The sequence below is a fragment of the Lutjanus erythropterus genome, chromosome 8 (assembly GCF_056507025.1).
Source record: "Lutjanus erythropterus isolate fLutEry1 chromosome 8, fLutEry1.hap2, whole genome shotgun sequence".
Classification (NCBI taxonomy): Eukaryota; Metazoa; Chordata; class Actinopteri; order Lutjaniformes; family Lutjanidae; genus Lutjanus; species Lutjanus erythropterus.
In genome coordinates this window covers 7,017,912-7,041,119 of record NC_139324.1, presented here as the reverse complement: position 1 = coordinate 7,041,119, position 23,208 = coordinate 7,017,912, and the positions used below count along the sequence as shown (strand labels likewise).

At 39.1% G+C, this 23,208-nt stretch overlaps 1 protein-coding gene across 2 annotated transcripts in view; it reads right to left on the bottom strand.

Annotated features, from left to right (window-relative positions):
• Window positions 1-2,177: 2,177 nt before the first annotated feature.
• ccdc80 (coiled-coil domain containing 80) overlaps window positions 2,178-23,208 on the bottom strand; it is a 38,710-nt gene continuing 17,679 nt past the window's right edge. For both annotated transcript variants that reach the window (XM_084724355.1, XM_084724357.1), the window contains exons 6-10: window positions 22,641-22,777; window positions 18,827-18,978; window positions 14,281-14,384; window positions 6,378-6,461; window positions 2,178-3,114 (exon numbers count right to left, since the gene is read on the bottom strand). In XM_084724355.1, the coding sequence (XP_084580481.1) occupies window positions 2,792-3,114; window positions 6,378-6,461; window positions 14,281-14,384; window positions 18,827-18,978; window positions 22,641-22,777 (800 nt within the window). In that variant the 3' untranslated portion in view covers window positions 2,178-2,791. The remainder of the gene's footprint in view (window positions 3,115-6,377; window positions 6,462-14,280; window positions 14,385-18,826; window positions 18,979-22,640; window positions 22,778-23,208) is intronic.

Genomic DNA, 23,208 nt, shown 5'->3' with positions numbered 1-23,208 from the left:
TCGACATAACCTTGTGACTTGACTTGATTTGACTTGCCCATGACAAAAAAACTTGGGACTTGGGACAAACAAACATTTGAAAAACTCAACATCAGTGTCTCTTCACAGAAATCTTGAACCAGGGGATTTTCCATCAAGACTGATAAATAAGTCAGTGCTGAAGTGAAAAAGCCTGGTTTTAAATCACTTCAGCTTCCACTCAAAGCTTAAACTGTTCCACTAACACCACTTCAGTGTTGAGAGGGTTACTTCAAAATGTGTTCTGATACAGTTATTACCTGTTAAAAAGTGTCATCAGTAATATAATCCAAGTATCACAATATTGTAATCTGATTACTTTCTGTTACATTTTGATTACCTCATTATAAAATATAGTGAAATTCTTAAGCTTTAAAACAGTGTTTTTTTTGTGCTGTAACTAACCGTTACTTTCATCACCAATCAATCAGCCAACTAGTTTGTCAATTAATCGAGAGTTATTTGGTTCATAAAATGATGAAAACTGTTGATCAAAGTCCAAGATGTCCTCAAATGTCTCCACAACTCATAAATATTCAGTTTACTGTCAGAGAGGAGAAAAGAAACCAGAAAATATTCACATTTAAGAAACTGAAATCAAACAATTATAACTTTTTTAAATTAAAAAATTACTCAAAATGAATAACTGATGAATGTATCGTGTCAGTCTTTTCACTTGAAAGGTAGGCCATATTTTTCAAGTATTTCCTGTAATGATTATTTCTTATTATCAATTAATCGGTCTACCATTTTCACCATTAATTGATTAGTTGTTTGGTCCATAGAATGTCAGAAAATGGTGAAAAATGTCTTGTTTTGTTCACAACTCAAAAATATTCAGTTTACTGTAAGAGAGGAATAAAGAAACCAGAAAATATTCCCATTTAAGAAGCTGAAATCAGAGAATTTGGACTTTTTTAAATTAGAAAAATTACTAATTTGATGAATAGGGACACTAAAACCTAAAATGAGATAAAAATGACAAAAGAATGTCTTCTATTGATAATGTATTAAACATCAGCAGTTAAAAAGTAAAATAATTATTTAATTTACAGATCCCATCATTTCATAGTAAATAGGTTTTAATTACCAAGTAATATGTTTAAAAAAATCATATAAATTAACTGCAACTTACCCACAAATTTCATGGTTAGTTATGTGATAATTAGCAAGTACTGTCTTTATATGGATCGCATGTGGCCAAAACTTGCAGTATGTTTTCATATCTTTGTTTGTCTTTAGTTGAGAGGTGATTCAAATACTCATGGCTTGAAACGGAGGGAAATTTAACAGCTTGTGCTGCGTCTCTTCGGAGAGTCTAGTGCGAGCCGCCATGTTGGCCCGTTGTTTTTGCCCTCAGGTCACTGTGCATGTCACATGACTTAAAACTATGAATGTAATTGACCTAAATGGCACTCGGCTTGTGGTGCTCAAAACACCGAAAAATCCATTTGAAAAAATTCAAAACCAGTGTCTCTTTCCAAAAATGACCTGTTTACTCAAGATAATCCACAGACTTTGTTAAGAGCAGTTTCATGTACAAACTACTTTATTTCTGCAGTAGGATTTACCAGAACTATTTTCTGTGGATTATCTTCAGTAACCCGGTCATGAGTTTTGGAAGGGGACACTGATAGTAGAGACAGACATCTCAACTGCCGACATCTTCAAAACTCTGTAACACATCAAAAAACAATGGATGGATAAACAGCACTACAGGCCATTTGATAATGGGGTGAAGTATCCCTTTAATAATAAAAGCAGCTACAAAAAATTCCAGATATCTTGCACATAATTTAATACACATTTAAGCTAAATTTAGCATGTTCTTTGTTTGGAAACTCTGGAGGAAAAGTACATTCAGTGGAGTTCAGTAGTTATTGGCTGCCCTACATGTTTACTTTAATAATGAGGAAGTTAACAGCCATCTTTTTTTTTTTTTTTTTAATTTGCATTCCTACTAAATTACAGCAGGCTTTTTTCTTAATATATGACAGGGTCTTAATTTGTCTTCATTATTAAAAGGCTGTTAAAATATACTGTCAGACAATTTCCCTTCCCATCTTATTCAGCCACTAGGAGGAGATGTAGCCTAAAAGAAGAAGAAACCTCACAGCTGAATGTTGATAGACTGTGCACAGCAATTCAGAGACCATTACTGGTAGTAAACAAATGTTTATTTGTCATATAGCACAATATAGAGTATAAATAAGAACATTGTGTAGCAACAGAAACTTTACAAAAGAGAAATAATGTGACAGCTTCTTGTCATAAAATAATCGATAACTGCACTTCAAATGCAACAGATGTCCAATAAATACATATATGTCTTATTTTAGCCCATTATCTACAAAATAAAAGTGTGTGCTGATAACATGAATATGTAAATTTGACCTGGAAATTGAGTGAAGGAGACAGATAGTGTGATAACGTGCAAAACACTCGTGGTTTGAAGTCGGACATGGCAAATCCATAAAAGAAAAACTAAGTACACAACAGATCCCTGAACCTCCAGGCTCATCTACACATCACACATCGACTAAAGCCCTTCAATGACTTACCATTACCTGCAGCATACTATGCTAGATATATCAAAGAACTGGATAGGTGAAAGCAACAGGTTTGAGGCTTTCACTAAGTGCTACAAAACATTCAAGGACCTCACTCCATCCGAGCCAACTGCCAACTGGTGGAGGATGGGTAGGAAAGATTAGAAACGGCTATGGGTGAAAGGAAGAGGGCAATTAGAGCTGAGCACCAGCTGCGAGGGGGGTTAGTAACCGTAACCCTGGTGATAGCCATCCTGATAACCGTGTTCGTATCCATGCTGGTGGTAGCCGTAGCCGCCGTACTCGTCCTCAGGGCAGCGCATACCCAGTGACTGCTGGATGGCCATCTCCTGTCTGCGTAGCTGCATAGAGTCCACCAGGTCGTAGATGATCGCCATGGACCACATGGGCGAAGGGTACCAGGACTTCACGTTGCCGTCCTTCCCGACCAGCAGCATGGAGAAGTATTCCGGGCTGATCTGGAAGTAGTTCCTCATGTCCTTCACCAGGGTGGCCGACAGCCCTTCGCGCTCCACAGTAGCACTCCCTGGATCGAGCAAAGATTCAGGTTAGAAATGGGGCCATATTACAGAAACTTCCTCAGTATGCAGACTCTGTCCTAACTGTTTGGTAACCATGGTAATTAGTAGGGTTTGGGTATTGTTACTCGATACCTTTAAGGTGTGGTTTGAAATAACTCAGTAGTGTCAACACTTCTCCAGTCAACTTATACCTGTATTTAATCCTTTTGGTACCCAGATCTAGACAAGTGTTCTTTATAAATAAGAACCTTCGAAAAAAAAAGTATCGAATGACGTACTCCATTGGTATAGGTATGACTTTAAGTGTATTGGTTTTGGTACTGGTATTGTAATTTCTTACACAATACACAGACCTAGTAATTAGGGTTAGGACCTGATTTAGGAAACAGCCGTTACAGATGAACAATTCCTAACTCAATAGTCCTATTTTAACTTAGATAAGAAAAGAGAACCGCTCAAAATCTTACATAAACTATTGTAATGAACTATTAAGCTGTCCTACCTTTAACTTTTCTACCTGCAGAAGTTCCAAACTAACTAGCTAACGGTAGTGTTCAGAGAATGTAACTAAGTACAAATGTTTCATTACTGTACTTCAGGTATCTGTACTTTACTTGAGTGTTTGTTTTTCTGACTCCTTGTTACTTTTGCTCCCTACACTTTAACACAACTATCTTCAGAATTGGCTGGTTAGTTTAGTTTTAATGCCACATGAAAACAATGTAAAAAGACATAACAAGACAAGAACATCATAACAAGGCAAAATGATGTAACAAAATCAAAATGACATAACAAGACAAAATTATGTAGAAGACGTGACAAGGTGAAAACAACACAATGATGAAAATGCGATGTAACAAGACAGAAACAAGGCAAGTGGACAAAAACAAGACAAAAGACGTAACAGGACATAACAGGGCAAAAGACAAAAACAACATAAAAGATGTATTAAGACGAAACAGATGGAGGGGGACACTCAGCTGTGGAGAAAAGATTTGGTTCAGTCTGCTTTACACAGAGACAGATGGTAGATATGTCCTATACTTTGAGTACATTTCAGATCCCGTACTTTTCCACTTTTACTGCAGTAAAGTAGTACTTCTACTTTACTGTACTTCTACCTGAGTAAAATAATGTGTGAGCCTTTGCCACCTCTGGTATTGTTTAGCTAACTTGTTTATAACTTTCATATGACTGCTCTTATTGCTTTTATGGATGCTGAATTCTGTGGAGACGGTGTCTGCTATTTCACTCATCATATGTCTTGAATTCAAGTACCTGTTGTTGTTTTTGCTTATTTTTTTTTATATGTTTCAGTATGTTTCAATGAAAAAACAAAAGTTACATAGCTGGTTGCTAGGTAACATTATTAAGGTTGATAAGCAATGTTGGATTAAGTCTTAGATGTCCTTATCTCAGATAAGATAGGATGAATTAAAATAGCCTACAATAGGATTCCTAAAGTTAGTTAGCAAGTTAGTTGCTTCTGTAATACCAAATAGAGGAAAATCATATTTTAGACTCTTCTTAACCTAAGTCTTAAGATACAAAATTTATGTAACATGGCCACTAAGGTTGGATATGGTTTGGGTTTTTTATGATATTGGAACGGTGCCCGAACTGTTTTTTAAACATCTGTTGCACGTCCTGGTGATGGAGTCCTTTTGAATGTAATACAGCCACACTTTAGACTGTTTAGCTTCAGGCATTTTAGCTGTGCTTAAGGTAGCTACTAGCTAACAGTAAGCTACTTGTTGCTATCACAGCAAGTGTAACTGCTTCTGTTGCCTGTAATGTCTGTTTCAGAGGGCAAATTAGACAGCTCAGACATTTAAAAGGAAAATTTGCTGCTTTTGCATGGATTTCCAATTGGTGTTGATGGTAAATGTAGCCAACTGAAGTAATAAAGTCTTCAGTGTATGCTATATTGACCAAGATGCTATATAACAAGATGCATTGCACATACCCACACCCATTTTGCCATGTACCACCATCCTAGCATGTAGCAATTACTTTGTTGGCCAGAACATAGTGTTAGGTGACAAATCTGCTCATCATCCAAGCTGAAATAGTCTGTAGTTCTTCCTTAACACAAACAACATCACAGTGACATCACTGAATACAGGAAGAACAACAGATTTTGCAGCAGGAGAACTCAGCCACAGCACTCACTGAGGAATACATGGCTTCAATTGACTACAGCTGCCATCAAGAGTGACTGGACAGTGCTGAATTTTCACTTTAAGTGGCACTGAAACCTGCCCTGCGATTCAGTCCTGTAGATACCAGTCATATATGAATCAAAGCCATATTGGCATTTAAGCTGGGTATTTTATTTTTACAGTGGAAAGAGTATTTTTACAGTGGACAGAGTAGAGCCATGCTTTCCTTTGCAGGTTTCTTTGACATTTACTGCATCTCTACATGCTGAGCTCACATGCCAAAAGCAGGAACCTCAACAACTTCAGTCAGCTGGCAACAGCTGGAGTTTCTACAATGTTGCATAAGCCTGACTCCCATTTCTCCGTTCCCAGAAGGGCTGAAACCTGGTGTGATTAAGAGGTTTCTTGAGCAACAGATCTGAGGTTCCCATGGGGACACGGTGGAACACTAAGAGGAACTTTAAGGTTAGATTCTATTTAACATACGGTGAATTACTGAAGAGGAGAAACACTGGTCTGTGCAGAGGTTTTGTGGACTGACTAGGATTCTGGTTTTGCATAAGGAGGCAAGATGTCTGACTTGTAGCATGAGGAAAGACAGCTGTTTTGAATAGAAGCCCATGTGACCGAAAAAAAAGATCCTGTGAGTCATAATAAGAAACAAAATAATGACTTGGTATCTAAAAGTAATGAGAAACTTTCTCAAAATATTGACTTAGTATCTAAGTCAAACTACACTATACAAACTTTTTACTTTTATAGTTTCTCATTACTTTGCAGTACTGTACAAAGTCATTATTTTATGATACTAACTATTTTGTGATACTAAGTCATTATTTTGATATTTTTTTGAGCTTCTTTCTCACTATAATGACTTATAGGATATTTTTATAAATAATAAATATTGGCAGAAATGGTCTTCCATATTTTGAAATGAAACAAGGGAACTGAACATCAGTTTGTGAGTATGGTCTGAACGTTTCAGGAAAAGGAAGTATTATGTGCATAAATAGAGGTACTATGTGTACTATGAGTACTGAGTGTGTTTGCGCCAGACAAGCCTGACCCACAGTCCCATTCATTATTTTATGAGACAAACTTCTTACCATTGATAGGATACAGTTCCAGGACTCCACCCATATCCGGCGGTTCCGTTCCGACCAACTTCAGAATGGCGATGTGCCTCAGACCTACGTCACCATGACAACGACAACCACAGTGACACACACATCAGAGAGAGGCAAATATGTTACAGTAAAAGAACATCATGCCTGACCAAATGTTTTTTATCCATCAGTCCCTCTGCTTATCCAAGCTGATTTGACTGTGGTTGTTTATTATTAGAACCATCCTGAGCGCTGGTTTCTAGGTAAAAAGGGAGGAGAACGTGGTGGTCCGGAGAGTCCTGCCAAAAAGCTGTTTCCTCTGAAGCGAGAGAGCCCACATTAAACACAGGAGAGGGCAGGCTTTACTTGGTGAGAGCCAAGTGCTGAATACCAGGATCAAACCTCCGAGGCCGTCAGCCCAGTCAGCAGGACGGGCCTTTGTCTGGAGCAGGGAGGGAGGGAGCCGGCCTGGGTGCCAACCCGGCCAAGAGCAACACATGAGGGGAAAAAAGTCCTCACAAACCCTGGTGTGGGCCTGCTGATAAGCAACACCAGCTTTTTTCTTCAGTCAGTTTACAGACATACTGACATCACGAATGAGGACCACCTTATAATAAATCATATTTTATGATAGAATAACTGTATCAACTGTAACTAATGCATTTTTAATGGATAATAAATAATTTATAAAGGCTTTATACATCAGTAACAAACCGTTATTAATAATCCATCAGAGGGCTCCCACCACATACCTGTGAGAGAAAAGTCTCAGTCCTCTTATAAACTTAAAGGGACAGTTCACCCTAAGTTAAAAAATTTTCTTCTGACCTGTAGTGCTATTTTTCCATCTAAATTTCGTTGGAGGGAGCTGCAGAGATCTGGAGATATCAGATGTATAGATGTCTGCCTTTTCTCCGATATAATGGAACTAGATAGCATTCAGCTTGTTGTGCTCAAAACACCAAAAAAATACATTTGAAACCAGTGTCTCTTTCCAAAAATGATTACCCTGTTAGTCAAGATAATCCACAGACCTTGTTGTGCGCAGTTTCATGTAGGAACTACTTTCTTAGAAGAAATAAAGTAGTTCCGGTATATTTTACTGCAGAGAGAAATCTTCTTCGTTGCATCAGAAGCCTCTGAACACAAATCTGTCTCAAATTAATATCATGTCTTTAAAACCATCAAATGACTTGCTTTAATGAATTTCGTTTATAAGATGAGGCAATAAATGAACTTGGCATTTCATCCACTTATCAGGGAGGCTAATTGGAAAAAAGGCTTCAGTTTGCTAGGGAGCATGAAGATTGGACTTATGTGGTCTGATGAGTCCAGGTTTAACCTGTTCCAGAGTGATGGGGGCATCAGGGTAAGAAGAGAGGCAGATGAAGTGATCATCTTCATGCCTAGTGCTTACAGTACAAGCCTGTGGGGTCACAGTTATGATCTGGGGTTGCTTCAGTTCCTCAGGTCAAGGTTCAGTAACGGTATGAGCCCAAAAAATGAGGTCAGCTACATGAATGGATTTTTTCTTCCCTGATGACACGGACATATTCCAAGATGACAATGCCAGGATTCATGGGGCTCAGATTATGAAAGAGTGGTTCAGACATCATGAGACATCATTTTCACACATGGATTGTCCACCACAGAGTCCAGACCTGAACCCCACTGAGAATCTTTGGGACGTGTTGGAGAAGACTTTAAGATCTTGGTGAAACATTAATGCAGCTCTGGACAGAAATAAATGTTGTGATATTGCATAAGCTTATCGAAACAATGCCATGGTGAATGCATGACATAATCAAAGCTAAAGGCGGTCCAATGAAATATTACAGCGTGTGACTTTTTTTTTGGACAGGCAGTGTAGTACTGTGTGAAATATGACCACTGTGTTCCGAGAATAATGTGCTTCTTTTGCCAGGATAGAAAATGTCTAATTTTCAGGAAAAATATTAATCCTTACTAGGGGATGCAGCTATATAATGGCAGATGTACTGCTTGGGACACAAAATAAGCATGATGACGAGTGTGAAGTTGTTTTGATGAGAAAGCTACAAGTACTGCACTAGTAGGAATCGAATAGCAGATAATGCAAGAGTCAAAGTCATACATTTGACAAATACATCTATGTTCCAGGCCATTTTAAGCTTTGTTAGGAAGTTCTGAGGAAAAGAGCCAGGGAGAAATGTCAGAAATCTTGAAGTCATATAAACAAGCCTGGAACACAAGGTTCAAGAAAGGGAGAGACTCCAGATGACAGCATTTATTTGGTTTTACTCAGAAGTAGAGTTCACCATGGGCTATTTGAAGTTTACATTTATCTTTCATAAATCTGTCAGACGCGCCAGATTGTTGAGAACTGCAAAGTTTAGATAAATGTCTCTTTTTGAGATATATAGTAATAACACTTAAGTAACTGTGGAAAAGTTGACTAACTGGCAGGCTGAAAAGGCTGTCATCAGAGAGAGAAAAGAGCTTGTTAGACTCAGACAGAACAGAACGAGCTCTTGCCAGTTCTGTCATCTGGGATCCTTCTGCACATCCCTCTGTGGACATACACAGATTCTGGCTACTTGAAATCACTCAAAAGATGCATCTACAGGTGAATCTTGGCACTGAAGTAATAATTTAGGACGCAGGTTTCCCACAAATTTTCACAAACAAATTTCAAACATTTTTCACGGTCAAAAGTAGATTTGACATATTGAAACAATGATATATGCTCTTGTAGAAACCACAAATCCATGTAATATCAACCTTGTTTCAAGAAAAACATGTTTTATTCGTGGAGGAGTACTACACTACCCACAATCCTAAAGTGTAATATCTCTAAGTGGCTGGTCTCACTGTTACAATGGAAATGTTTATTACTCCATGTAGCTAACAAGAGTCGTACTAAAAATCTTGTTATGCCATATTAAATATAATTTATATACATGCACAACACAAACTACAACATATTGCAACACTGTTATAAGCATTAAATCCTATCAACATGACAAAAGTTCAATTTAAGAAGCGGTACGCAGTGGTTTCTGGGATGAGTAGTTCCGTCACTCTTGTAATAACTATGTAAACACCTTTACACCTGTACCTTGGCCTTTTTTCCAGTCTTTTTTGCTCTGTATCAAATTTTTATGGTCATGATTGATCTTGTAGTTGTTTGTCTTGGTTCCAGGTTTAAAACTCTTTATTTAAAGATTTTACTGAAAGTGGAGAAAATGGATTGAAAATTCATTTGCGGAACCAGAGACGCTGAAAAAGTGGGCGGTCACTGTTGAGCGCTATAGTTTCAAATAGGAAGGTCTGAAGCTGCGCAAGCTTGTTCATTCCAGCTTTGGAGAGCATACGTTGTCCTGGGCAGCTGCAGTCCAAGCCTTCATGTCAAGTTTTCACCTGCACCCTCATCCCAAACTCAGACGTGCAGGTCCATCTGTTTGACTTGGAGACCTTTGTCGAGGTTCTCAACAACAGTCATTATGTAACAAGTCTGGACACTTCTCGAACATTTGAATTAGGGTTCAAAATGTGGTGCAAGTGTACACACTTTGTTTCTCTGCAACAAACATTGCCTGCTTTTCTGTTGTTGGGACATGCAGTCCTGAAAAGCTCACAGGTGTTAGCGCATGAGCTGCATGAATAATGTGAGTGCATCATCTTCAGTGCTCACATCTCTTCAGGCGATGGCAGATCATTGGTTAAGTTGTCTCACAGGGATTCTGATGCTTGCTGTGCTGGTAAAACGTTAACGTTGTCTGGCTACTGCAGGCGTGAAATATGTGCCTTTTAGCATGGCTCACCAGAACCGCTTCCCCCGTGTGACCTGATGTTGGTCACACGGGGGAAGCGTCATCAAGGTTTTGGTGCAGAACTCCATCCGGTGCACCCCAAAATTTCTTTCTATTAGACAGAAAGCAGTTCCAGTAGCTTTCTGGCAGTTCTGGCTGCAGACAGACAGTAGTTCCTACATGAACCTGTTCACAACAAGGTCTGTGGATTATCTTCAGTAACTGGGTCATGATTTTTAGAAAGAGACAGTGGTTTCGATTTTTTTATTTTTTTTTTTGGCGCTTTGAGCACCACAAGCTAGTGCCATTTAGTCCAATAGTATCTGAGAGAATGCAGGCATCTCCACAGCCAATCTCTCCAAATCTCTGCAGCTCACACCAAAACCATCTAGATGGATAAACAGCGCTCAAGGTCTGGGTAAAAATCTTGGGGTGAATTGTCCCTTTAAACAATAGCTAAAACAATGTAAAATCATTCATTTTCTGTAACCACTTATTCCGTAAGGGTCGCAGGCTGCTGGAGCTTATCCCAGCTGACATTGGGCGAGATTCACCCTGGACAAGTCGCCAGTTCATCACAGGGCTGACACATAGAGACAGACAACCACTCACACTCACGGGCAATTTACAGTCTTTGGACTGTGAGAGGAAACCGGACAATCCAGAGAGAACCCATGCAGACACGGGGAGAACATGCAAACTCCACACAGAAAGGCCCTGCTCCAGCCGGGGAGCTGGGGGATCGAACTCAGGACCTTCTTGCTGTGAGGCAGCAGTGCTAACCACTGCACCACCGTGCCACCCCAATGTAAAATCAAAATTAAAAAAAAAAAATACTCTGTTAATTCCCAACCATTTCCAGGCCTGGAAAACAGTTCTTCTCATTTCAAAGTTTTTCCAGGGAATTTGTGACTGTAGGAACACAAAGATGATTCAGTCTACTGCCGCTTCATTAAAGATTTCATATTTTCTCTTCCAGGTAGGTCTTTCCTGGGAGGTGAAGCTTTCTTTTTGTTTGTTTGTTTCTGGCTGCAGCAGCAGGAAATTGTTTGGAGCACAGAGAGAGAGTCCTCAGGACGAGCAGAGCCACTCTCGCTGAGGACAAGCAGAAATGACAGAAAACCCAAAGGACAGAGTCCTCACAGCACCAGCCACGCTGACTGAATACATACTTATCAGCAAAAAATGAGAGCAAAACAGAAAACACTTTAAAGGTGCTTTAAAGGATGAGTTCACTCAAACTGCACACAAAAGACATTTTCTAGCTTAGCTCTAGTGGCCTCTCACCAAGTGGATTATTTCAAACATTATTTGTATGGTTTGAGGTAAAATCACTTCACACTCGAGACTGGCTGTACTGTAAATGCTGCTCAGGTTCTTGAACTCCAGCCATGCAGTGTGAGTCCTATCAATCCCAATATATTTTTTGATTTACTTAAATCAGTGCGTGGTGTGTCTGTTAAGATATTTGATTTGAAAGTTAATAATTTTTGTCTTCTTTGCAGATATTAAACACTTAAAGAAATCTACAAAGAAATGAAAAGGAAAGAGCTTGATGTCCTGCCTCATCTGTCTATAGGTTTGTCCAAATGACCTCAGCCTGCCCACTGGGTTTACAACCTAACAGTTTACACATGCATGTGGGTTCATCTTCAGTGATCAATCCACAGAGACGATTATCACTCAATTCTGCAGCTCCATTCGGCCCTAATGGGCTTTATAGCGTCTTTTAAGTCATTGTTCTGGTTTTACAGTCTGCAGCTTTAGTGTGTTAGTCACTCATAATGTCATTTTCAGCTGTAGCAGACGGCAGCTTTCATCAAACTGAAATCTCTAAAAAGCACCAAACAGCAGAAGGACACAATTAGTGGCTAACTGGTGAACACAGTGGAACAATTAGCAGCTGAAGAGCCACATATTTGCCTCGGGAGTTATGTGTAAATAAATAAATATTTGCTATATTAAATTTCCTCTCCTGGCATTGATTAAACCCCTAAAAACCCATCTGTGTTCATCCTTAAAGTCTTAAAGCAATAGCTCACCCAAAAATGAAAATTCAGTCATTATCACCCTCGTGCTGATTCAAGGTCGGGTTTAGTTTTTTTAGTTTCACAGGAAAACAGTATTGCAGAATCTCCCTAAAGCTCCGACATGCCAAGTTGATTGAAAGACATCATTAACACCATGTTTTATCCTGAATCTTAACTGTAGATCCTTAGCTTGGAGCATTTCCTGTTTGAAAACTGGTCACCATTCACTTCCATTGTTTGAGAGATTCTGCAACACTGTTTTCCTGTTAAACTCCAGCAGTGTTTTGTGGATTTTTCTTTATTTAGAATGCAAAGACCTAAGAATATGCCAATCGTCTCTGTCTCTTCTCCAACCACCCCTCCGACGCTTACCTGCAGCTTGACAGACCTGCTAACCTCGACTCTGCTCTGTTTGTTTTTAGCTATGGGACACCACACAATGGAAAGTAGGAGCAGCCAAGAAACCGAAAAACCCATTCTGAAGAAGAATGACAAGAGTAAATTGTAGGGTTGCCTACAGAATTAGAACTAGACAGATATATTGCTCTATATCAGTAACGACATATTGGCATGTTGTCCAATATGAAACTGCATTATGCTCTGTTTGTTTAACAGAACATAATGCAGATTGTTTTTTTTTTTTTATTATAGTAGGTTTAAAGGCAGCATTTTATGTATCACATTTCATATATAAATATTTTTTGTTCTATTTGTCTTTTCTTTTCATTTAAAAATACTGGTGAAAGTTTACTGTTTCACTGCCCTGATGTTTGACGATAAAGTTTTTTGTTAAACTGTAAAATATGACGGTTGACGTAATAGAGGGATGGACGTGATAGACAGATGGTTCATCCAAACACCTGCCAAGTGTTTTTTGAAAGTGCCTATGTCATAGTCTGCCTTCTCCTTCATTCCTCGTGTGTCAGTTGTTTCCCCTTCCCCTTTGTTTCTTGTGGTTCCTTGTTTGTCTGTGTGTCTGGGTGTGGCTCATCAGTTCTGCTGCCAATCAACTCCTGCTGTCAATCTGCCTGCTCACCTGAAATCCATCCACCAGTCAACTCCAGCAGTACAAATACCCCGGCTCTGCAGTCCAGTCTCTGCCAGATTGTTCAGTCTGCCTCGTGGTACTAACCACAACCTACTTGTTGCTGATTGCTTTTTTGCCTTGTGAATTTTTGTTTAAAACCTGTCTTTTTCTGCCTCAGATCGACACTCACTGGCAACCCATTTGCCTGCCACTTCAGCCTGCAACCTGTTTCCAGCCTCGCTCTGCCTGCCTGCCCTGTTTCTCCTGAGAGCCCAGCATCAACTCAAGATGTCCATTCTTGTTTTTTTTTTTAAAATAAAAGCCACTTAATACTGAACAGCTGTCTGGGTCTCGCTTTTGGGTCCAGTTCTCTCCGTTTCACACAACAGCCTACCCTTTTCCAAACAGTTTCTAAGAACGACTTCCTTGATGGTTCTGTGTAACAAACCATCTGGCATGTCAGGTTAATCGTTGTTGGCACTGGCCCTAAAAATCCAGTATTGGCTGGGATCTGATGCTAACTGAAGTTTAAGACTGGTGCTGTATTTTATGTAGCGCTTTCCATGAAATTAAAAATGTAACAGGAATAGATGATTTGCAGCTTTCAGCTTGACTTTGTTATCAAGCAGCAGTGTTGTTAAACCTACCTGTTGACCAATATGTTGGCTCGTACTCAGTGTGTCCCCATGATAAATGGATGGAACAACACCAGACTTCAATGTAAGTTTAGTGGTGATACCCATCATTTTTTTGATTTTTCAAAACAATTCTCTGCAAAATGGCTACTGCAAATTTGGTTTCTTCTCTGACACCCCTAACTCATACATATAGTGAAGCTTCTCAGCCAGATGCAAACTGCAGATATTTGGACAGTCATGACTCAGTAGTGGTCTCACTACCTGTGCAAATAACATTCCCAGCATGGCTAGAGTCCACTTTAAGTGCAAAAGTGCGTTTTTTTTTTATTTGGGTGGACTGCCCCTTTAAAGTCCCTTTCCTGCCCTTTGGAAAGTGAGTTAATTAAGGAGTCACAGGTTAGCGTAAGAGCGACTCACCGAGGTTACAGGCCTGGCTGTTCAGGCCGTACAGCTGCTGCTGATAGGCCCACTCCTCGTCGTTGGGGCTGGAGATGATGAACAGGCGGCGTCTCCAGCGGAACCTGCAATCACAGGAAATTTCAGCCTGGATTTAAGTGGCACTTGGGCGCAGCAGTGAAAGCCCTGTTCTAAGACAAGGAGTTTGTACACTAACATGTTCCCATACTATTACTGCCAGAGGGTGACAACCCCGAATTATGGTCCAGATCTCAGCACTGATCAGGAGCTGGAATCCAGGTCTCCATGGTAACAAAAGACAGCCTGTCTGGTTTTAGACATCTCAGGAAAATGTGTGATTGCAATGATTCAGCCTTGAGGTACAGCAGGCTTTATGCTATTTTTAATATCCACGGAGCACACACACAAACAGGCAGCCGCAATCTGCCCACTGCTGCTTATACACTGTGTTCCAGCTGATTATTGAGCAAAGCAACAGATGTTTGATGGGAGCGGAAACAGCCTGATGGGACCACCCAATAATTCTGACTCCCAGCTTCTCAAACAAAACACTTCAGTGAGACAATATCAGCAACTCAAGGAGATGTTTTTCAGTCCAGCAGCTTTAATAAAGCCAACCCCAGTGAAGCAGAGATGTTCATATGCCGTATAAACTTTCAGGTGGTTGGTTGCTGTTTTTATGAATGTTCAAAGAAAAGCTATATGGCCCTGCTTTTGTATACTTACTACTACTTAGAGGGAGACTTCACCCCCAAATCAAAAATACTCTGGCCCGTGTTTATCCATCTCAATTCTATTCATGTGAGTTTCAGAGTTTTGGAGATATGAGCTGTAGAGATGTCTGCCTTCTCTCCAGTATAATGGGACTAAATTGCACTCGGCTTGTGGCGCTCAAAGAGCCAAAACTTCTCAACAGCAATGTCTCTCTCCAGAAATCATGACCCGGTTACACAAGATAATCCACAGACTTTGCTGTGAGCAGTTTCATGTAGAAATTACTTTCTCTCTAGTGAAAAAGAAAGTAGTTCCGGTAGATTCTACTGCAGAAAGAAAGTAGTTCCTACATGAAACTGCTCATAGCAAGGTCTGTGGATTATCCTGAGTGACCGGGTCATGATTTTTAAAAAGAGAGACCATATTTTTTGGTGCTTTGAGCAACACAAGCTGAGTGCCATCTAGTTCCATTGTATTGCTGAGAAGGCAGACATCTCTACAGCTGATATCTCCAAAACTCTGCAACTCACATCAAAACTATCTGCAATAAATAGCACTATGGGCCAGGAGGAAATGCGTGTGTTTCATTTGGGGGTCAACTGCCCCTTTAGAATATGCTAATAAAAATCCCAAAACATGCTTCATATTAAGCAAAATTTGTTCCTTGTATTACTTATTTAAAATGTAGTGCCATGGACTCCTTAGCTGATAAAAAAGATGGAGCAGGGACCCCCTGCCAAGAAGGATAATAGTAAAGCTGATTGGCCAAAATGTTTTAATTAGATATAGCTAACTAGTTTACCATTATGGATAGATGCTGCACAGTTAGTTAGTAGTTTAGCTTGCTCTCATGATCGCACAAGGATTCATGGGTATCCTTTTGTCAATAGTTCATGTGCCCTTTCAAACAAATTTTAATTAAAAATATATATATCAAACAATAATGTGGGGGACCCCTGCAGTAACTGTGAAGACTCTCTAGGGGTCTTGGACCCCCTGTTGAAGACCCATGCGGTAGAGTTTAAAATTTTGTGCATTTTCCTAAACTGATAAAAACGTTAAAAAATCCATCATTCTTGATAAACTGGATGAAAAAAACTCTTTATGTCATTTTAAGTTTTATGTAAACAGTTCTAGCACCACATTAATCCAAGGAGCATAAATGAAGCGACATCCGCCAGCTAATTCAGACTGTAAGCACTGTAATCACACATGACACACCTCACTTTCTGTAGTCAATACCAAACGCACCCTTCCAATCTGGAGGTCTATTTAACCCACTTAAACCTCCCATCTCTCCCTCTGTCTGTCAGTGTCATTGATGCCTTGTATCAGCGTCACTACCTGTTCATTCAGCCCCACCACCATCCCATCATCCACCTGCAGACTCTGACAGGGAGTCCAACATATGTGTTCATCACTCCTCAATATCTCCATGTCAACATGATCTGTGAGGAGTGATGAGGTTGGAGCCTAGAAGCCAAACTCTAACTATGTTCTGCTGCTGAAATAAACATTCGTAAATGTGAGCTGTCTGACTGAAATACTTTAAATGAACTGAACAAAAACAATGGTGCTTTACAGCCAAACAATAAAATGCCAAATGAGGCACAGTTTCTGTTATTTCTAGTCTAACAAAGCAGGCCTGTGCAAACTGTGATAAAACCTGTGAGCTCATGGAGAAATGGTGCACAAAGCACGCATTATCAGTGATAACATTTTAATCAGTTCAGTTCTTCAGTGCAATTAATCAATTATTGATTAACCATTAACATCCCTATAACCTGCAAACTTCAGTAGGAAGTTTTTTCTTCATACCAAACCAACCGTTTCACCATGTTAACACCACTAGCTCCAGCATGAGTCTCTCATCCACAAATACATGCAACAGATGCTTGATAAAAGAAATAATTTTTTGGGGGTAAACTATCCCTTTAAAAAGGCTTTTTTCATGGTTTGAGTAAGTTACATTTTAAGCAAAAACTTCATGCTGCATCAGTAGTTATCAGTAGTGTGCCTCCAACTGTACGGCAAGTGTGAGGAATTCACCAAACAACAACGCTCCTGTGAACACAGCCAGGTCCATAAAGACAAAAGACGAGTCCTGATCTCAACCTCATCCAACATGTCTGGGAAGAGACTGTGAGCCAGACCCTATCACACAACGTGGCTGGATGGGAGCTTTGAAATCTTGTGGAAAGTCTGTCCAGAAGAGCAGGCTGTTACAGACGCACTCCGGTGACTTTGGTGTTTTAAAGGGTTAGTTTGGATTCGACAAAGTCACACGACGACACAAACACACTAACAGATCGAGACAGTGGTAGACCAGCAACTCTGCTGATATTGCCAAAGGAGTCTGGTGGTTTTGAGAGGGTGATACAACAGTTTATATAACAGCAGTGTCCTGAAAGAAAGGCAAGGCAAAGTGGTGAAATTATTCTGAATACAACGCACACTTAAACTGAAATAAATTGTTCTAGATGGGCCTTTTTTTAGGTGGATGTACAGTATTTTAACCACCTACAAATGCTTGCTATTAGCCATGTAGTGTAGAGCTGTAACAATCAATCTAATAATTGATTATTAATCAATTATTAGATTGATTGTCCGCCCGCCAAAGGTGCCGGACCGGAGGCATACTGTTCTCCGGTTGTCTGGCCATACGTGAGTCCGTGCGTCCGTCCGTCACAGATTTTTGTTTGCGCAATAACTTTTGAACAGGTGGACGGATTTGCACCAAATCTTGTGTGCTAACACTCTATAACAGGTACATGAACTGGTTATTGACTTTGATATATTTTTGAATAACTATGTTGGATACTATGAGGTAATAAAGGTAATAGCTCTTTCCTTGCAATTTTTTCTCATTAATTGGATACTGTATCAATAGAGCCATAATTTCTCAAACTCCTGGGACACTTGCAAATAGGATTTATAATGAATCGATGGTTTCAATCAGGTGTAGGGAACACAAAAAGTCACAGTTGTATGAAACTGTTGCAGGCGGAGGCATCAGAATCAACGCTTTAGCGTCGACTTCTACCCGTTTTCATTGTTTCTGGTTTCTGAAGATGTCATGTTTGTATTTACATTTTTGACATATATCAACCAAACAACAAATTGATTTATCAAGAAAATCATTGACAGATTAATTGATACTGAAAATTAGTGGTAGAGGAAAGACCTGAAAACTAGATCTGAACATATGGAGCATACGGACATGCGTCTATTTTCTTTCAACTGATATGATTGTGACAATATTAATTATTGAGTAATCAAGAAAATGGTCAACAGATTAATTAACAATAAAAACGATCATTGGTACCAGCCCTAATGTAGAATATTTTAAGGAACAGTTGACACCGAACTCAAAAACACATCTTTCTCCCCTGGCCTGTAGTGCTGTCTATCCATCTAGACAGTTTTGGTGTGAGTTTCAGAGTTTTGGAGATATCAGTTGTAGAGATGTCTGACTTCTCTCCAGTATAATGGGACTAAACAGCACTCCACTTGTTGTGCTCAAAGAACCAAAAAACTTTTGAAAAATGAAAAAAGCAGTGTTTAACTTTCCAGAAATCATAACCTGGTTACTCAGGATAATCCACAGACCTTGTTGTGAACAGTTTCATGGAGGAACTACATCCTTTCTGCAGCAGATATCATTTATTTATATCACAGAGAAGGCAGAAATCTCTACGGCCGAAATCTCAAAAACTCTGCAACTCACACTAAAGAAGTTTTAACAGACAGACCAGGGGAAACATGTATTTTTGATTCTGGGATGAACTCATGAAACTCATACTCCTCATAAAACCTTTCAAAACAACGTTACCTGGAGAGGAAGTTCTCCAACGATCTCGGCTTATCCTCCTTCTTACAGACGACCCCGTCTCTCTTCTGCTGCTCCATCTCTCGGATGCGGGAGGAGAAGGTGTCGATGTAGTCAAACACAGCCTTCATGGCAATGGGAACCTCATAGGATTGCTGGCAAAAGAAGAAGAAGAAGAATCAGTTATCCTCTGCCAAAGGTTGACTGGAACTGTGGTAAAGCCACGGGATAAATAAATCAATATGGCGGTGGAAACAACGCAGAGCAGATGAGAATAGAAACAATGGTGAAGCTGTTTCCAATAAAGTGATGAGGAGAGGTTTTGGATTGTGTTAGTGGATGTTGTTTGGCCTCTGCCACATCACCAGCATTCTTCATCAACTCTGAGAAGAAGGACAAGGCAGACTCCTTAAACACAACACGGTATGACATTTAACTTATGAAATGATAAGCATTCTCAGCATGAATATATCCAGGCTTGGGAAGGAACAGATTACATGTAACAGGATTAGAATGTAACTGAAGAAGGTAACTGTAGATGTAATCTGATTACAGATGCTTTAAGTAAAAAAAGGGGCTTATTAGTAGGATTATAATTTTAAAATAATGAATGATATTCTACCATGCACAGTGCACACACACAGCTGACAATTCATTATCATGACCTCTAGTGAAAAAATGCTTCACTGGGTGAAAATTTCACCATTTTCTGTCTGGAAAATTAATCAATCAATCAATTGCACCAACAAATCAAGGAACAGCTGGACAAACTAATAAACCTAACAACAAAAATAAAACACAAATCTCCATCTATTTTGAGAATCAATTAATAGTTTTGAGTCATTTCTTAATATAAAAATGTCAAAACTTTTTTCTTTACTCTTCTCTGACAATAAACTAAATATTTTTCAGTTGTGGAAAAAACAAGACATTTGAGGACGTCATCTTGGACTTTGGAAAACCCTGATCAACATTTTTAAACATTTTCTGACTTTATGGAGCAAATGACTAATTGATTAATGGAGAAAATGGTCAATTGATAATTAAAATAATCATCATTACAGGAAAGAATTGGAAAAGTCTTTTTCAATGACAAGACTGTGGTGGGATTAATTCATTGATTAATTGTTTTGAGTCATTTCTTAATAAAAGATAAGTCCAAATTCTCTGATTTCAGCCTCTTAAATGTGAATATTTTCTGGTTTCTTTACTCCTCTCTGACAGTAAACTGAATATTTTTGAGTTGTGGACAAAACAAGACATTTGAGGACGTCATCTTGAACATTTTTAACCATTTTCTGACATTTTCTCCACTAAACAACTAATTGATTAATTGAGAAAATAATCAACAGATTAACAGATGATGAAAATAATCGTTAGTTACAGCAATAAAAACTCTATATTAAGCTAAACAATTTCACCATATTTTATCCAGAAGTAACAGAAAGTGAAAGTTACATTACCATAATATTGTGACACTTGGATTACGTTACTGACTCCATTTTCTAACAGGTAATTAGTAACTGTATAAGACTACATTTTTAAAGTAACCCTCCCAACCCTGACTATATCAAACACATGTGAGAAAATGTAATACAGCCACACTCTGCTCACTCTTTCACACCTCACTCCTCTCTCTCTCTCTCTCTCTCTCTCTCTCTCTCTCTCTCTCTCTCTCTCTCTCTCTCTCTCTGCCACTTCTCTGTCTCATGCCCACACCCACATCCTCACATGTTCACAGACTTCCCTGTCTCTGCCTCTGTCAGCACGGAGGTGAACACTGGCCTCTTTGATGAAACTGTCCAAAAACAGCCTGCTGATTTACCCTGGCACGCACACACACACACACACACACACACACACATACACACATACATGCAGGCGCTGGGCAAATGTCATGTTGCGTGAATTAAAACAGTGTTTTAGTGCAGGCAGTGTGTTGGCAGCACTGGGACAGGTCAGTCCACCTTCAAAGAGAAAGGGAAGATGAAAGTGTTGGACAGACGGGTGGTGAGCCTGTAAACAGAGAGCAGACCAACAAACCCACAGCAGTGCTGTGAATAATGCAGAAAAACAGTTCATTTAAGGGAATTACACCATGAAAAGGAGCAAGAATTTTAACCTTAAGGTAAAGTATGATTAAAATCATGGTCAGATTGTTAAAGTATCATGGCATGCTGAGAGTACTTTGAAAAATCTGTCCCAAATCAGGGGCTGGATCCTTCAAAAGATATCACTCTTTAAGGCGGGTCCATCAAAATAAATAATTAAATAAATAAAACAAAGGCTCAACTGAACCTGCACTTCCTTCCTTTTTTTCTAAGAAGTATGCAGATGGCCGACAAAATGAAAGAAGCAGAGCGATACTGGGATAAATGTCATGACATCTTTGTTTAGAAAGCAAGTTGTCTTCATGGTGATTCAAGACGTCTCTGTTTCACGCCAGGATCCTGCATCACCCTGTCAGGGGTTATGTACATTATTCTGCTTATTATATGGTTACTTACCAAAAAATATACATTTGCTTCACATTTATGTGACACAAAATATGAATTTTAAAATGATTATATGGCTTTATTTCATAATAGTGACCTGCTGACTGTACATTATTCTGCTTGTTACATGGTTATGTGCCAACAAAGCAATAATCTGACACAAAATATTAATTTTAAAATGATCTTAGTGATTTAACAATGATTTTATTGTTCTTCCAGAATTTATGATCAGCACTGTGTCCATAACAATGGTCTGTTACAGTATACAAAAATAACAGACCTCAGAATGCCAATCAGAATTCAGTATTTAGCAAAGCCATGTAATAATTTGTAATAATGACCTGGTCCTTTACATAAACAAGCAAAGTTTTGTGTGTGATATAATTCTACAGAGGGGTGAAATTATAGGTAAACACAACACAGTGTCATGTTTCAAGATATTTCACCTATAAGTAGACCCAGTACTCGATACAACCTGCTTGAGCCAAAATCTGATTTATTTCTTTATCTAAAAAGTGAACTATTCAGTCAAGTATGGATTTATCACAAAAGTAATGTAATTACAGTTTTAAGTAGTTTCAAGTACTTTATCCAAAATCCAAACACTTTTCAAAACTTGAAAACATAATATTAAAATTCAAGTGTTTTTAGAGGATTTCCAGCACCCGTACAAACCCTGTTTAATGTCAACTGTAATTGGTGTTTTTTTTCTTCCTTTTTTAAGTATCAGTTCAGGTGCTCTTTAGGAACAGGTACCATTTTAAAAGTATAATTTTAATATGAGAGAAAACCCAAACGATACCCAACCCTGTGTTCACAGATCATTCATTAACCAAAAAAGTTAAATACCAGCAGGGATGCAGGGATGCAGGGATGTCATCTTTGGTTTTGAATACAGTGTCCCTCAGTCGGTAGAGAAGAAATGGTACAATAAAAATTAAGAAAAACAATCTCTCTGTTTAAGGCCTAAAATTTGTATGTAGTTTTAGTGAACAGCACAAAAAATGGCAAAAAAAAAAAAAAAAAAATCTCTGCAAATACAAACATAGTTGAACAGCCAACCAGCTACTGTAAACTGAAACTCCCCAACTCTGCCTAGATAAGGTGCTGCTTGAGCGGATAAAAATAAGTTAGGTGCATAATATGATAGAATATGTCCTGACTTTACAGTTTGACTAAGTTGCCTGAATGCTTTGTTAAACAACTGTCAGATGGATTGCTGGAGATTGCATCAGTTTTATCCTCCTAATTAAGTTTCTACAGGGACTTTAAAGGATGCAGTCCCAAACTTTCAGGCACTGTCACAGAGAGCACGTCTTTACCTTGACCCTCATGTCGGTGTCAGTGAGGACCATGTAGAAGTCATCATGTATCATGCTGAACTCTTTCCTCAGCTCTGTGATCAGCTCCTGGTTCACCAGGTCCTCCTGACGAAGACCCTTCATAGGCTTGTCATTTTCTGGAGAAAGAAAGAGACCATGGTAAGACACCGTGAGACAGTTGGTATTTGTTATTTCCTCGTGATTTGACTGTGACAGGGAAGTTTTTTTTTTTTAATCTCTGCCAGATGTAAGCCTGGAGACGATCATGTGTTTGGTGTGTCTCTGTTCGCCTTTCAGAGGCTGTAGCAGACTTAGTTTTAAAGCTAGAAGATACTGGTGAAGATACTGGTGAAGTACTGGTATCACATGAATCTGGATACACTCAGGCATCCATTGGTACCAACCATGTCGTACCAGCATGAAAATGAGTTCTACAGTATTCGAGACTCTCCCCTTTATAGACATGCCCACTTTATTTTAGTCCCATGCAGTTTGGGGCAAAAACGTGGGATACAGTATAAATTAAATTTTTGCCTATTCTAAAATTATATTTGAATATTTCTGCATA